Here is a 17893-nt window from a genome sequence, read left to right as displayed (position 1 = left end):
AACTCCCCAAATTACTTTGGAGCCAAACGCCTGGAAAACGTTGTGCATGTCTGAATGACTGCAACTCTGACACTATGTCCGAAGATATACCAGAAAAACTTATAACTTCTGTTGACTGTAAACAAGGCGCAGTGAGAGCCGTTCGTTTTAACGGTACAACACACATCACTCCTTTCTTATTAATAAAGTAAAAGGAAACATATTCATGATAGATTACTCGAAGCACAGGATCATGTAACTAGTAACGTAACCAAAACGAATTCGTACAAGAATGAGAAATGTACCCCAGGTCGTAAGTAATTTCGTAACCTTAAGCAATGAATACACTACATAAAATATTAACTTAGATTTAGATCTTAACAGTATATGATGTAAAAGCATACGGGCGATATGTTACTTTTTCAAGAGCCTGAAGAGGGAGCACGGGTGGCCCACACTAAGCTGACACGCTCTGATTTAACTGTAATACTGTTAAAAGCAGCGCTAAACCCAACTCACCCACTATTTGTACAAGAACAAATGTTTAAGAAAACACCGTTTCAATTAATTATTAGGCCTACTTTAAGAAGAATACAAAAAATGATTTATTAAGATACCATGTGCTGTTCAAATGCAGTTACAATTACTTCGAGTTATATATCAGTGGATGAACAGCACTGGGCCTCACGGGCATATGAGACATAAATTCTCATTAATATACTGCACAAAAGCAGTTGATATCACATAACACAACAGTAAAAATACAGTCACACGTGTATATTCCATTAACTTAGAGGTCAAAATGATCCAGTCATATTTCCTACAATACATACTAAATACCCAGCATACTCCCCAAAATATTACACCCAGGGGACGCTGATCAGATTTGGCAACTTCAAAATGTAAAGTTCAAATCTGGATTTTCATGCAACCTAAAATTCCAAAACAAGAATATAATCAATATTTGTTTTGGAGACCTATAATCCAACGATAATATTATCTTATGAACGAATATTTAGAAATACGAAATAGGGTTACAAGGTTTCTTATTATTTAGGGTTACAAAATTTCTTGGCGTACAAAATGTCTGTTGGTACAAATTTGTTTGGGTTAAAAAATAACCGCAACCCATGAAACGAGAGCCACAGGCTAGTACAAGCAAGCACACATACACACACATACACACACTAGCCCTTGGATCCCCTTTCTTATCAAGCACCCTTCACAAGTTTTATCATGTTAAAGCAGACCTTTCCGATCAAAGACCCCTTCATGATCTTAGGGTTTAGTTGTGAGTTGTGATCACTCTCATCATTATACGATCTACTTCCAGAGCTCCAGATAACTTTTTGAGCAATTGAGTTTTTACTCTGGGGTTTCTATTTTAATTAGGTCATTACATTTTTCATTGGGTAAGCAATATTTTTTAACTCATCTCCTCATCACTCTATTGGGTATTTCCCCCAAAGAGTGAAATAATGAAATGAAATAATGTTTTAGATGTACATAACCATGATAATTGTTCTAAATATATAGGCTTGACTCGGAAAGTAAATATAGCTCGTAATTGTGTTTCAGAAATAAGCTCCATTGTACACATGCTGAAAAAGCTTCATTAGTATTTACGCGTGCTGTTTTATGCATTTGAGTTTTTCATTAAATGCATGCGTTTCTGTACGCATGTTAATTGAAAGTAATTGGGTTTTGAATATTTTTGCTGCTTATCTGTAACTGTGTACTTCTCCGCATCCATATTCTACCTCTCTGCACCCAGATTGGAGAACATCTCCATAGGAGATTGCGTCACCTGAACCCTGAACAAAGCTTGACCACCTGGTCTAAATGAAGGATGTGTGGGTTCTTGAGCCCACATTACCTTGCATTTATGTAACACAAGAAAAGTTGTATAGAAGGGGGTTCATATTATGGTATTCACACAGATATTGAGTTTTGACTTTAGTGAGGAAAAAATAATCTGAAGTACCGAAATGTGTGTGACAAAGTGCAGCACTTGTAGATCAGGGTAGGTTCAGAAGGCTGCAAAACTGATACATGTCGTCAAAGACTGATTGTTCTTTCAGTGAAACATTGTGCACATAGTTTGTAACTATTAAAAAGGAGATTATCTTAAGAGAATTCAACACTGAGCTGATACACATGATAAATGGCAAATTAGAATCAACCCAAGAAACCTGAATCAATTATTTATATATAATTTCGATATTTATCCAAGCTCTTAACGATCTGTTGATTAACATTTGCATTTGGTATCTGTTTATACCACACTGCCTCACATGACATTTTACCTCACATCGAACTGACACACCATGATATAACTGCAATACTTTTACAAGGCAGTAGCTTGGCAAATATATGAAAAACAACAAACAAATACTCAGTTTGATATATCACTGGGTAGGGTTTGCATGTATGGAACACCTTCAGGAGTCCTCGACCAAAGAGTTTATAAATGAAATTTCAGTGAAAATGTATTTGCCTTGGGTGGGTGGGGGGGGGGGGGGGTGGAGTCTGAGTGTGTTTAATATGCACCTTCTTCGACACAACTGTGTTTTCTCTATTAAATTCTCAAGTTAACTTTAGGTTTAGTATGGGGCACTTATAGAGATTAACTACGAACTGGTCTGGGCTCAGAAGCTTCATAAATTTGGCTATGTGTTTTTTGGTCTTGTTCATGTTTTGGTGCATTAGTAGAATAGACACCCCCCCCCCCACCCCCACCCCCCCTTGAGGGTCTTTCAAGAACACAAATTCTTTGCCTTGACATCAATAATTTCCTTTTAGTGTCTCTATTTGTTTGTGTTGACAGCTGATGGCAATTATTGCCTAACATGTGGCAGCAACAAGACAGTCAAGTTGTGGAACCCTCACACAGGGGTTGTACTGAAAACCTACATTGGACACGGCTATGAGGTGTTAGATGCTCAAAGTTCTTCAGACAACAGCCAAATCTGCTCTGGTGGAATGGACAAGACTGTAGTGGTCTTTGATGTTTCCACTGGCCATGCAGTGAGGAAGTACCGAGGTCATGCAGGTACACCTTATCAGTCTTTAGTTGTTTGATCACAGAGGTACTTCATTGGGGAGGAAAACAATACTGTATTCAAGGTATTAAGTGACCCGCTCTAATAAGCGCCCACGGCGATATTTGCTAATATATGGGCTAGTATTAGGGGTGGTATTTAGATGTATAAGCACCCCTTCCGATTGATCAATGTACACATGACTTATTTATTCGTGTATAATACGCACTCATGTGTTATATACACTCTTAATTATGGGCAATTAAATTCTGGAAAAATATATCTGTCGTATATAAACATGTCAGGCTGTCGGCATAAACCACGAAATTTACAATCTTTCAACTCTGTTTTTTTTCACCAAAATAATATTCTAATAAGAGCCCTAATTCTAATTTTGAGAGCGCCCTGGGCGTTTATTACGTCAAATATGGTAATTCCACAAGTAGATGCTCAATATGGTGTTCATATTTCGCCAAATCGATTATTGATACATTCTGTGCTTAATACACCTGTTCTGTGTCTTTGTTCTTAATTTGCTGATTTTGCCGAAATCTTTCTTCCAAGAAAGGCTGCCATTTCACATACTTATGGAGTTTGGAAATCAAAGGAGCCTAGGTTGAGCCTCATGTAATTGAGCAGCCCCACATGTCTCGTAACTTGCAACATCCCTAGTTTGTTTCATTTTTTCAAAATAAAATCCTTCCTCCCATGCAACTTTGGCAGAAAAATCTGTGATTCACAAATAAGAGCATTATGGTCTTAGGGTGTTAAAAACTTCTCAAAGAGTTTACTTGACCCTGTTTACTGATCCATAATTAATATTCACCAGATTTCATGAGTTGTTTGGCTGCTTTTTAACCAGCTGTGAGGTTGTGTAGTCGTACTATCACTTGAATGATATTAACATTTACATACATGTATACTGAAGCAGGGAGTGACGAAACATTTTGGTCATATGGTAAGGCAAAAAAAGAAAACAATTGTGTTTCAGGTAACCCGACCAATCCCTTGTGACCCAAATGGTTTTATCACAGCTGGAAACATACATAAAAGAAATCCATAGTTCACGTTTGGAAAGGAATTGTTTGTTTACCCTTATTTTCATCACTGTAGCTTTTTTGCAGGGCTACAGATAAACTATTTTAGACATGAGTATTTACTCACATGCTACCATTCACATGGATATTGTTAGTGTTCTTGGGGTATTCGGTATATATGTACCCTCTTGGATCCTGTCTATCAGCATATGTTAGTGTGCTGTCCCAATTTTGCCACATCTCGCATAACAGAGCGATACATGTTTAAGTCGCAATTTGCTAGATGTTGCACACCTGTGCATTATTCACTGCAGTAGAGGATGTATACATGATATACATGGTTCAGAATTATGGTCCTCAAATACTCAAGTCAATGAGAGAACTACCATCTAGGATGTTTCTTTGTCCTCAGGAGAATTTTGTTGTCTCTGGCTAGTGGCTATGTGTGAATTTGAGTGACTGGATATACCTAGACCTACCTATATAGGTAAAAAGCACAGTAAAGTTTTAAATCTCAGGCACAATATAGTTATAATTAAATAAGTGGAGTAACAGGGCAGGAGAACTATGACGTCACAATACCAAGGTGACAATGGACAAATATCTTACACCTTTATATTTAACATAGGCGCGTATTTATGAATGAAATGTTGCTCTTTTCATAAACAGTGTAGGTTCATGATAAAAATTTAGCTTATATAGCAGGAAAACTTAAAGGTTGCCGTTTCCAAATGCTTCTAAATGTTCACTGCGTGGAATCATGCAGTTGTGTGGCTGCTTTATTTGTGAACGGTGAAGATTTATTCTTCTATTTAATTTAAGTTCTGTCTTCCGGATATACTTTTCATTGCATCCACTACACACAATCAAGTAAATAACATTTCTAGTATCACAAGTCATATTTTGTTTTACAGTAAATTTAGTGTCCTTTGTAATTTGGACTGAACAGCCTTCAATTATATTGCTGCAAATAAGGCAATGTTTGTCACCGCACTTAGAAACCTGTGGAGTGATGAATATACTGTACTACTCAAAAGAAGTTAAAGAACACCCAATTCTTTCATATTACTATAGTTAATCTCACATGCCAAGACAGATTAACTACAGTAATATGAAAGAATCGGGTGTTCTTTAACTTCTTTTGAGTAGTATATATGATATAGTGGAGTGATGAATATATAATATATATTGCAATATATATATATATATATATATATGTATATATATATATATATATAATAAAATGCCTGCCAGTCAAATTTAATAGATTTGGATGAACATCAAATAATTACTTTATTGGGGCAGAATTTATATATTAACACTGAGGAAAGACATTTAACACACTGTCAATTAAAAATATATCATTTGTTATTGATTCTGTTTCCAGGAACAGTCAACTGTGTGAAGTTCAATGAGGAATCAACAGTTGTATTGTCTGGATCTTTGGACAGCACTGTAAAAGCCTGGGATTGTCGTACAAGGAAAAACACACCCATTCAGGTACGTCAGCCCACACTAGAAACCCTTGTTTGTGTTTGTGCTTGTGCTTATCACTAACAGCAGCAGGGTTCCTCCTCTGCTGCATCATTTGCATCCTCGACCACATCTTGTCATCTATGCTGCTGCAGTTCCCTACAATAGTAAACTATGTTGGCATGTGAATAGTAGCTGCTTGTCTTGTCCTAGGTGATGGATGAGGCAAAGGACAGTGTGACGTCCATCCAGGTCTCGGACCACGAGATACTCACTGGCTCAGCTGATGGACGTATTAGAAGATACGATCTCAGGAACGGAAAACTCTTCTCTGATTACATTGGGAGTGAGTGTCTTAGTTCAAGGCTCCAGATAATGTTTTGAGCCCTTGAGTATTTACAGGGGTGAGAATCTTCTGCGGATCGGCGAATTGCCGTGAATTTTAGTGACCATAAATTTGTTATAATCTCATGGCTTCCCCCTAAACACCCCCAAATTATGGACCATACTCCATTGCAAAGAAGTATTAGCATTCACTTTGGGTGTGCATAGTTTTCTTTGGGTATTCATTATATACTGTTTATTCCATTGGTTTCATCATAACACATAAATTAATGAACTTATCTTATCTCACAGTATGCATTTCTTCTTTCTTCTTCGATCCTATGTTTCCGATCAGAACAGAGTTTCCAGCCTCTAAAAAAAGATTCACCGGAACACATCTCAGCATCACCATGGTCACCACCCATACAAATTGGTCACACTCTGTAATCCTGTGCATAGCAACCTACACGGCCTGATCACGTCATTCCCCCTGCCACATCATTCTCTTTCTCATTGCCACTCAGTGTAATGAGTGTAATATGTAATCTTCTTACAGACGAAACATTCAGCGTATATCTTCACAAGTGTCATCAACGTGAGGTGGATTGCCGTTCAAAGTCCACGGACTCGGTCAAGAAATCGAAGGAGAAGTTGTCTACAAACAAGTCGAAGAGGTTACAGTTGCAGTGCCTCTGGAATCTTCCCTGTCAGCTTCTTGACAGAAGACGTTGTTACTTTACCTCATCAACAATCTGTTGCTGAAGAACGAACGCCCTGTCGATCCTTCCAAAAATGCATCGTCTTCAATTTTGGTCGACCCTTCTACCACTCTTAGAATGCCTGATACCAGCCTCCTTGCATCTCCGCTCCTTCCTGTGTTCTTCCAGTTGTTGATGGTCACTCCCTTCGCCTACAGACGATTGTGCTCCTCCATCGATGGTGTCGAACAAAGATTGTTGCTACTGGTCGTCAGGGGAGTAAAGATCAGTCCTGTGCCTCTCCCAAGCATTTAATTTAAAAGGGTAGTTGATTGTATGATCGATGCTTGAAGAACCACTCGCCTAGGGAACCACTCATTCTCAGGATCGATGATGGATACTAATACCTGCTCTCGGCATCGGCACTCAGATAGGCATTCTTAGGATCGACATTCTCATGATAGGTTTCGACTGGTCACTCTCGGGATCGGCAGTATAAAGCTTGACGTTCTCAGGATCAGCACTCAGGGGATCGTCTGGCTCGGTTGAATGCTCTTCAACTTTTGGTCGCTGCTTGTCCTCCAGTTATGAGGATCACCATCATCGTTCCCACTCCTATGATTATCGGCATCAGCGACAGGAATTTCAAGCTTGGGATTCCTCTCGAGATGGCACCGATGCTATCCATTCCACATGGATGGGAGAGCTACCCCCACACTTAGACTCGTAACCACACTCACGCGTACCCTCATCCTATTACCTCATCCTATCCTGACTTCTGCTCCCGCACTGGATATTACCGTTCTCCTCATCGGGATCCACCTTTCGATTGCATTCAACATGAAGAACCTCATCATTCCTCTCCTTCTCATAGATGTTCATCACCATCAACCACTCATAAGGATCACCGTTCTCCGAGTTGCTCCCTATCTGCTTCTCCGCTTTCAGTTCGTGTTCCTTCTACCTCATTGGTATCAGCTTTTGTGACACTCCCTCCGATCACGCAGTCGCTCCCTGCCTCATAGGACCATAAAGACCAGGCTAACAATCTGTCACTGACCCAAATCGTTTCTGCGAGTGAAGACCACTGCCCCCCAGTATCCTTGGTCTGGATAGCGCGAACTTCCTGCTCCGACTCCCACATAGTCCTCTCTTCCTGGCACAGCTGTTCCTCCGATTGTGGATCATGCACAGGCTGACAAAGATATGGATCATCAACCCTCCCCTGCATCGTCTTCAAAGAGTTTTGAACCTGCCGACTCTGCGCTGGTCCTTCATTGGAACACGGACTAGCTTCGACTTCATAGCATTACATCGTCGAATGATCGGTTGTCGTGCTTCGTTGTTCCCTCTGCCAGCTCTACGAACATCAGGCTCCCTCCCAGGCCTGGTTTGACCAATATTTTTCAACTAATCTCGACAGGGCAGATTTTAGCTCCAGGACTTGATGTTGACACCTCGACCCTTTGCCTGAAGCTTTTGTTGACTATCAACTGGGGAGGATCGTGACCTGGCTCATCTCTACTCTACTGACATCCATCACCCTTTCGGCAATGGAGGCTATTACGACTTTGATTTCTCCCTCTAAATCACATGAGGCCTTTATTTGTGGATCAGTACTTTTGATTCAGGATAAGATCACGGCTATCTGGCCCTCATCTCACATGACGCAGATTCTGTCACGGCCTTGCGATGCAGGGATGTTCCTCAACGTTGCCATTGGGATGATCCTTTCAAAGCCCGTTTGTACCAGCTCCCCTTCTCAGAGTTTCTTTGAGGACCACATGCAGGATATCAGCAGGATACCCATCTTCAGGTGTCAGTCGATCTCCTGCGTCTACCGATGCATGTATCCAGTCTTGCTCTTCATTCTACAGTTCATGTATATACAAGATAAATCTTATAACTTTAGATTCTGTGTTTATTGGGTTTTTTATTTTTATTATCAGGCTCCCAGACTGAGTACCCATCGGAGGGTGGTTTCGCTGGTCTGTAGAGACTTAGGTCTTCGACGTTTCTCCAACATTCATCCTGCTCACCTCTGCCTTGAGCATGTGTTGTTCGGTACTGGCTCAAAAATCCTCTTGTCGATATTGTTGTTATTGTACTCTAGTTGTCTTGGCATGTTTCAACCCCTCAGGTGTGAGTGATAGTTTTGACGAAGCGTTAAAAGAGATGCCGAGCAGCCCTACTCAATTGTCCATGGGAGATAGTGTTGTGTTCTGTCTTGTAGAATCGATTGACTGGAGACTCCTTCCAGATCGATTATAAGTTATATGCTGTATCGCTTGTTCTATACAGATACACGGTCGTTCATGTAACTATGTCATGTGTGAAAACACCTTCTGCATGTTATGCCTGATTTCATGCTGTTACATCCGATTGACCAGCTTTTGTGTGTTTTCCCTCTCACGACTCATTGTCTTTACGATACTAGGCAGTGTTTTCAATTCTTCATTTTTTTTACTGTTCAGCACCAGCTATCTTGTGTACCGGTAAGCCTCAAGGTTGTAGTCTCTACAGGCTAGGGTTTCTGTGCCCAACCATCCAACTGTGAGATAAATGCATAGTGTGAGATGGGATAAGCCTTAGAATTTGAAAAGTTTACAATAACTTGTATATTTTAATACTAATCCTATCTCACACGTAATATGTCCTCCGACAATCTCTGCATCACAACTCTCTAGCCTGTAGGTTCTGAGGAAAGAGAATGATGTGACTGGGGTAGTCACATGATCAGGTCGTGGAGGTTGCTATGCAGGCATTACAGTGTGTAACCCATTTGTTTAGATGTTGACCATGGTGATGCTAGGATGTATTCAGGTGAATATTTTAGAAGCTTTCAAGCACATTTCTACATGGGATCAAAGAAGAAATGCATAGTGTGAGTTTGGATAAATATATAAATATACAATTTATTATTAAATTTTCAATTCTGCTAAAACCATTCTGTTTACTTCTAACTGCATCTGTCCTTGCGATGGATGCCCCGAGTGTGTCACATCTTGCATAAGCTCACAACAGAGATACATATCTTAGTTTCCAGAAGTAGCACGTTTTTGCCTAGGCTAACAAAAATAATAGTCTTGGTTCTCAGGCACCGCTTGCCTCATCATAAAGTCTGCCGCACATTTTGTTTTTATTTCTATTTACAAAAAAAAAATTGAAATCCTATTAAATGCTTTATCAAAATGTGATCCAACATAGCACGCAGTTACTTCCCTTTAGATGTGCTTTTCTGTACTACCCATCTGGTGTTATGGTCATGGCGGCATAGGAGTTAGTATGCTTTTTTATGTAGGGAGGCCCTTGCCCAATTTCATGGTACATAACTGCATATTTGGTTTCATACTAGTTTGAACAAGCAACCTAAAAAAAACACCGCCCACCCGCACTATATTTTCAAAAGTCATTGCCTGAGAACTGTTTGTTTTATTTTATTTTTTTCCTTATTCACGGAAGTAGAGTTCATGTGAGTGATCATTCGTATTTGATCAGTTAATGAAGATCTGAAACAGCTACATTGAGTAATTGCACACAGCGCATTGTGCTATTTATTTAGATTTTAAAATGTTTTCATACATATTCATTTGCAAGGAAATCATAATTAGTAGGATTTGGGTGATTTATTATTACCGTATTCAACATAATAAGCACCCCTCTTTAATAAGCACCCACTGTGATATTTGCTAATATATTGGCAAGTGAACAATCCCAATTATCACCCCTTCCGAACAATCAATGTACACAAGACTTATATATTGGTGTATGATACGCACTTGTGTATTAAATGCACACTTATTTATGGGCAATTAAATTCTGGAAAATATATCTGTCGTGTATAATACACACCAACTTTTCTTTTGTATCATTTCAGGCTGTCAACATAAACCATAAAATTTGTAACCAAAAAAATTTCTCATCAAAATTATATTCTATTAAGAGCCCCCTATGTCTAATTTTGATAGCACCCTGGGTGCTTATTACGTCAAATACGGTATACTATTTTACTCAAGTGTGCAGCCCATCAGGGGCTCTGCCAGCTAGAGAGAATTGTTCCTAAGGAACTTATGCTGGTTGAAAGAGGCAACTTAATGGATCAGGGCCCACTTGCACAAAGCGATCTTAGCGCTACAACTATTGTAAGCCTATGTTAAAGTATGGGAGTTACGATCATCTTAGTGCTAAGATCTCTTTGTGCAAGTGGGCCCAGGTGGTCAGACTTGGTGACCTGGTTGATAGCATATCTTTGTATCCTGACGGTGTCAATATGGCTTGTAATATCAATCACTTGATTGTGTCGCCCAGACTTGAATATTTACAGGTTGTCGTCACATAGCTGGGATATTGCTGAGTGCAGAGTTGAATCACCAGCAAAATAAAGAGTATGGGATGTAGCTCATGATATCAGCCACTTGTTTTTCTGGCCCACAAATGTCCTGATATAACTTGAATATCACACCAATCAACAAACAAACCAAACTAATGAGTGTCATATGTTGATGTATTGTGTACACTTCAGCCTCTGTTACGAGTGTGACATTCACCCGAGACAGTCAATGCACACTGACCAGCACCCTGGACAACAAGCTCCGTCTACTGGACAAGGATACAGGGGAGCTCCTCAATGAGTAGGTGTCCCATGATTTGTTGGGGGTGTTAAGTGTGGTTTTATAAATGGGATAGTTTTCGCCTTCAATAAGTAATAATACCAAAGTGTGTTAATTATTATTCAGGACTTATGTGCAAAACTCTTTCAAAATCTCTTGCTATTAGTGCATTATTGACAATGGTGGTTACCCAGCATTTTAAGTCTTTTCTTTGAGAAAAACACCTCATAGGAGGGAGAAAAGATGGTCATTTAACTGTATGAAGCATTCATAAAATGTTCGGTGTATGCCTGGAAAATGTGAACTGAGATCAGAGTCAGTGAGTTAACATTGCAAAGGCAATATCTCGGCCATAAAGCGAATCAGCTGAGTTGGCCTTCTTTGGTAGGTGATTATGAGAACCTCCCCATGACACCATCCGAAGGCAATGGCACTAACTGACTTAAAAAGCCCAGTTTCCACCCTTGCTGAACTTGGCTGGAATTTTGTGGCTCGATCATAGTGCCACCAGTGGCTAGTACAAGATCGATATTGATATTGTAATAAAACAGGTCTTACTTTATGAAGTGCAGCAAATCACCTTCATTAAAAACATGAAAACATTGGAAAATGCCTGTTCAGTTGACAGTACACATGTTTTACAAATCCTACAGTCGACTGAACTCTGCATGTTGAAGTCCATCTTGTTTATGAACCAGATTCTAGTTTGTTACGCTATTTCGATTGGACTATGCACAGATTCGGTAGTCCAGCCAAAATGTAACTCCGGACTTCCAGGTTTGAGTTTTTGCAAAATGTAGTGAATATGAATTACCGGTCTACTTTTTTCAAATAGATGCAGAATTATGACATGAATCGATAGATTGTATCATCAAGTCACATTTACAATGCATCAATGTATCGTGACAAGCCTAGTGCAGATTTTTGTCAAGGGCATGTTAGACACAAGAAGATGTGATATAATGATGTGTCTGTGTTGCACCTTACAGATATGAAGGCCACAAGAACAAGGAGTACAAGATAGACAGCTGTCTCAACTGGAAGGATACCCACATCGTCAGCGGCTCAGAGGACGGCTTCATCTACGTCTGGGATCTCATTGATGTAAGACGACAACATATGGTCTTTAAAATTCACTCTGTTCTGCTGGCCGAGACTACTAAATTATGCTGAGGACATGTAAAAACCCAATGATGGTGGTCCTCATTGACTAGTAGCATTTGAGGGCTATAACTCAGACATAAGCAGACAGAAGATTAAACATGGTGAATATCTTTGTCTTGTTCAAGCAGGACTAGCTACAAACTGACGACCAGTTTAACTATGTTTACTCTAGTTCTCTGGTAGCAGGTTAAAAATGGGGTCCCCAGCTGCAAGCTTGGGTCCCAGAGAAATGTTGAAAGTTGAATACAGTGGTGTAAGGCAGTTTGTTACAAATAGATACAACTGAAACAAATCTACATGTGCTAGTGCTAGAAGATTGTGAAGCTTTCACCTATGTATTGTAAATGATTATGTGCATAAATTAATTTTGAGTGGTACCAAATTATGGATGCAGGGTAGATTTGGTTGATAGATGTTTACTGTCTGCCTTTTGTTCCACTTGCAAGTTATCCATTAACATGCAAGGCTTATTCAAGGTTCATATATCTTTCAAGAGTAGATTGTGTTTAAAGGTGGTATGGAGGTTGAGACAAAAACAGTATTTGTAACAAATACTTTCTGAAATGACAATGACATTATTTCTGACTTTAAATTCTCCCTTCTCTTTCAGGCCAAGTTATTGCATAAGTTGGACCACAGCACAACCCGTGCCGTCCATTCTCTCTCCTTCCACCCCACAGAGGCTTGTCTTATCTCAGCATCTGGGGATAAACTATTTGTATGGAAGAACAGATATGCTGCCTCTCAAAGCTGATCTCACAAACAAATGCAGCTCCTTCAAGTGATGACTTATATGGAAGGCCAGTTGTACATGGAAACATGACTGTCAAGAGATGACTTGTGGAAGGCCAGTTATGCCTTCTCCCAGAGACTGATACACTGTATGTATGGAAGACCAAACATGTATCTTCCTCGGGCTGTTCACAGAGACTGATACACTATGTGAGGAAGATCAAACATGTATCTTCCTAGGGCTGTTCACAGAGACTTATACACTATGTGTGCAAGATCAAACATGTATCTTCCTAGGGCTGTTCACAGAGACTGATACACTATGTGTGCAAGATCAAACATGTATCTTCCTAGGGCTGTTCACAGAGACTGATACACTATGTGTGGAACCAAACATGTATCTTCCTAGGGCTGTTCACAGAGACTGATGCACTATGTAGGGAAGACCAAACATGTATCTTCCTAGGTCTGTTCACAGAGACTGATGCACTATGTATGGAAGACCAAACATGTATCTTCCTCGGGCTGTTCACAGAGACTGATGCACTATGTATGGAAGACCAAACATGTATCTTCCTAGGGCTGTTCACAGAGACTGATACACTATGTGTGCAAGATCAAACATGTATCTTCCTAGGGCTGTTCACAGAGACTGATACACTATGTATGGAAGACCAAACATGTATCTTCCTAGGGCTGTTCACAGAGACTGATGCACTATGTATGGAAGACCAAACATGTATCCACCTAGGGATGTTCACATTGTATGTATTGAAGACCAAATGTGACACTCCATAGGGCAGTTCACAGAGTTGGGTGCATGGGTAGTCCTTTCTAATGTGCTGTTAAACTCTACGCAGAGTTTTGTCTTGTAGGAGTGCCAGAATTATATGATCATGGGTTTGAATCCCAGAATTGCCCTGATTATGTTTCTAGGTTTGCCTGCACCATAACCTTCCTTTTCCTGTGAAGATCTGGGTAGAATTGGTCCTCGGCAACCCATGCTTGTTGTAAGAGGGGACTAACAGGATTGGATGGTCATGCTTGCTGACTTAGTTGATGCATGTCATCGTATCCCAATTGTGTAGACTGATGCGCATGATGTCAATCACTGGATTGTCTGGCCCAGACTCAATTATTTACAAACCACAGTCTTATAGCTGGAATATTGCTGAGTGTAGTGTTAAACAACAAACATTACCATCCTCATGGGTTTCACTGAAGTGGTAAACTGCATGGCTATAGGTTTTCTTCCCACATCAAGCTGACACTGGACGATATGACTGAAATACTGTTCAAAGTAGGGTTAAACCAAACTCACCATCTCACAGCGAATGATACCTTTTAGAGCTGATCACTGAGAAAGGCACATGAGCAGGGGATGAAATGTATGTAAGTCCTACAAACTTTGAAAGTGAATAAATGACTCTATTCTTGTACTTCTTTGTCACTGATTTGTGCTGTGTGTCACAATAGACGTTTTCTTACAAACTGTAAGTAGTAGCAAGCTGTAATTGTGTTCCACTATTCAGATGGGGAATAGTTGGTCCAGTGGGCTGAGGCTTTTCTATACAGATGCAGCCCTGGATCATCTGTGTTTGGGTTTGGATCCCAGATTAGGATTCTTTGGTTTATCAGTACCATACAGGCGTGTGTGGGTTACATCAAAGTGGGAAAAAGAGTTGAAACCTGCACAACATGGAAAGACTTCTGCCCCCTCTCTAAAAGTTGTATATGACACAATGCCGCTCAATCCTTTTTACATGTTTTGGAGGGGGGATAATGGCAGAAGTCTTACCCACAGCATTGGGTCTGAGCAACTATCCAGGCACTGGTTGCCTTGACAAGACACCCAGGCACTGGTTGCCTTGACAAGACCAGATCAGGACATTGTTACTACCCGTCTCCTCAAAGAGAAGGCTCTCCCAACAAGCATGGCCTTGAGAAACTGTTGTGTTCAGGAGACCCTGCGTGAGTTGCTTTCAAAAACAGCAGAAATATTAGTTTATCGTATCGTGTATGGTCATTTTATATCCACTTCCAGGCAGATTGGTCTTGAAACTGAAAGGGTAGTATGTGCGACAATAATTATAGTATATAGAGTTACCTCCCCTACTCCACTAACGTTACAACAAACATGGCCGAGTGATGTGTTATCTGACGAACCTTAGCGTATGTAATACATCACTTAGACCATAGCCATACCTGGCAGTCAGAACACATATATAACCTTTCTTCTGGTTGGGAAATACGGATCACCCCAAAAGCATGACATTTACAAAAGTGTGTACTTGATCTATCATCTGTTTGCCCAGAAATTTAAACCAGACTAAAAACTAAAACTTTTCTCAAGTTTCCTTCTTTTTCTCCATCCTTCAAATGTCTTTCGTCATTTGCAAGACAGCTGCCATGCTTTCTTTGTTATCTCGGAATGTCAACATGCATTGTTCTGAAGTCACCATTTCCTATTACCCTGGGTTATTCGAAACTAATGCATTCGTCTCGTGTGTTAATAATTCATACATCTTGCACAATATCATCAATAAATACCACCCTCCCGTCTCAAATTACGCTCAAGTGAGCGTAAACTTTCACGGCAATGAGTGCTAAGGCATTCATTTGGCGAACGACAGTTCTCGTAACAGGCGTTTTATATAATGTGGTGTAAATAAATTACGAGATGCGCGACGAGGCGTGCGGTGGATAGTTTATCTGATAAACTTTAATCGGATTATATTCGGATTTAGCACTGAATGAAAGGTACACGAGTTCGTGTTTGATGAAGCGTTTGACTGGTGTAAATAATAAATGGAGTGTAGTCGTTGAAGTCTTGCAGGAGGGATGCTGCACTTAACAATGATGAGCTTCAGGGTCGATGACTGTGATTGAAAACGAAGCTCCCTGCTTAATTGACTGCATCTGTTCAGATTTTCGTTTCAAATTTTTTAACTGCACCCCTAGAAAACCACATTTTGTATTCATTGGTAAGTCCTGCAAAGCTGGTATCAATTTTATCTTTCAATGCTTTATTACCACACTTATCTTTTACTTGACTTAAAATGTATTAAAGGAGGCTTGTAAATAGTATTTAGTCTCCATCCAACTTATCTACCTTAAGTTCAAACGTGTTTTATATATTTATTGCAAGAAACATTCCATTACGGAACAGAGGCAGTTTTGTAGACATACACATAATCAAATGACATAAACATGCATGTATCATTTAGAGAGTATTTGCTGAAGAAGTAAAAGAAACAGTGGTAAGGCATTTATTTGGCAAACGACCATTCTCATAACAGACGTTTTATATAATGTGTAAATAAATTACGAGATGCACATACATACATACATACATACATACAGGGGGCACGGTAGGCCCAGTCGTCTAAGGCGCCGCGATTCGCTGTGCAGAGTTGCGTCCCTTGAGCACGCGAGAAACCTATGATTGTGTGTTCGAATCCCGGTTCGCCCCGATTATGTTTCTAGGTTTGTCAGCACCATACCCGTGTTCTTGGGTTTCACCGAAGTGGTAAACGTCTGAGACCTGCATCACCTCGGGCTTTCCTCCCACATTAAGCTGACACGCCGCGATATAACTAGAATACTGTTAAAAGCGGCGTTAAACCCAACTCACTCACATACATACGTAGTAATTACATACATACATATTCCATGTTAGATACGTAGTTTGTATATATGTGTCCCACAAGCCAGGCTCTTGTCTGTCTGTACAACATTGTTATTTTATTGCTGTGAGCATAACGCGAGACACAGAATCTCTCATCCCATTTATATATTCCCTCTCTGTGACTTGTGGTGTGGATTGGTTCCTTGGATGAACCGCCTGCGTTCAGACTGCATGTCATAGTGTTATGAAACAGGCAAAACAAAATTAAGTTAAGGTGTGTGTGGTTTGGGTTACTAACGCCGCATTGAACAGTTTTTGATTTGTAAGATTTTGTATCGCATTGACCGCCTCTATGGTCTAGTGGATAGGGCGTCTATCCGGAGAGCGGAAGGTCGGTGGTTCGATAAACGGCTGCGTCATTCTTAAGCCGTTAAAAGATGGTACTTCTTGTTACCATGCCTAGCGTTCGGCATTGTGCGATAGAACAAGGACTGGTCGGTTCGGAGTCAGTATACTGTGTCTGTGTGGGGTATGCTGCATGGTATCTCAGCGGGCTAGCACTGTAAAACCGACTTTTGTCCGGGCTAGTACAAGCAAACACACATAAGCACACACTCATACGTGCATGCATGCACCTATGTAAGTAAAAGACGACTATGCTTGTCGTAAAAGGCGACTAACGGGATCGGGTGGTCAGACTTGGTGACTTGGTTGATACATGTCATCGATCCCAATTGCGTGGATCGATACTCATGATGTCAATCACTGGATTGTCTGGTCCATACTCGATTATTTTACAAACCGCCGTCATATAGCTGAAATATTGCTGAGTGCGGCGTTAAACAACAAACAAACAAAACCTATGTAAGTGCAACTATCTTGAACGCGACGTAAACATCATTTCACCTCACCTGATATACTGACTCCCCGCTTTCTGTCATCAGGCGTGTCAATTTATTGTGGGAGGAAAGACCGATGTGATGCAGGTTTTCGACCACCAAAGAGCAAGTGTGATGCTGACAAAGCACGGATCATAATCAGGGCAAATCTGGGATTCGAACTCGGGATCACAAGATCCTCGCATCCCTAAGGGAAGCAACTCTGCACGGCGTATGGCGTAGCCTTGGACGACAGAGCTACCGTGCCCCCTGTAAATAAGGATGTAGCCATACAAGACCACAATGAACTAACGGACACGGTATGATGA

General features: G+C 40.4%; 1 protein-coding gene across 1 annotated transcript; it reads left to right on the top strand.

The window, feature by feature from the left end:
* Positions 1–38: 38 nt before the first annotated feature.
* Positions 39–14455, top strand: LOC139479056 (WD repeat domain-containing protein 83-like). The gene is made up of 7 exons (XM_071261808.1): positions 39–153; positions 2807–3031; positions 5445–5557; positions 5744–5876; positions 11075–11183; positions 12152–12266; positions 12937–14455. Exons 1-7 carry the CDS (start codon positions 75–77, stop codon positions 13078–13080), a joined length of 918 nt encoding a protein of 305 aa, XP_071117909.1. The 5' UTR covers positions 39–74; the 3' UTR covers positions 13081–14455.
* Positions 14456–17893: the final 3438 nt, after the last annotated feature.

The sequence above is a fragment of the Haliotis cracherodii genome, unplaced genomic scaffold, assembly GCF_022045235.1.
Source record: "Haliotis cracherodii isolate W230 unplaced genomic scaffold, xgHalCrac1.p SCAF_4, whole genome shotgun sequence".
Lineage (NCBI taxonomy): Eukaryota > Metazoa > Mollusca > Gastropoda > Lepetellida > Haliotidae > Haliotis > Haliotis cracherodii.
The sequence above is the reverse complement of the archived record's forward strand: the minus strand, read 5'-3'. Positions and strand labels throughout refer to the sequence as shown.

Excerpts from the sequence above, each read along its gene's own strand:
- LOC139479056 (XM_071261808.1), top strand. The coding sequence starts at position 75 with ATGTCCGAAGATATACCAGAAAAACTTATAACTTCTGTTGACTGTAAA. Across the intron at positions 5,558-5,743 it reads GGAAAAACACACCCATTCAG|GTGATGGATGAGGCAAAGGA; the intron begins GTACGTCAGCCC and ends GTCTTGTCCTAG. Across the intron at positions 5,877-11,074 it reads CTTCTCTGATTACATTGGGA|CCTCTGTTACGAGTGTGACA; the intron begins GTGAGTGTCTTA and ends TGTACACTTCAG.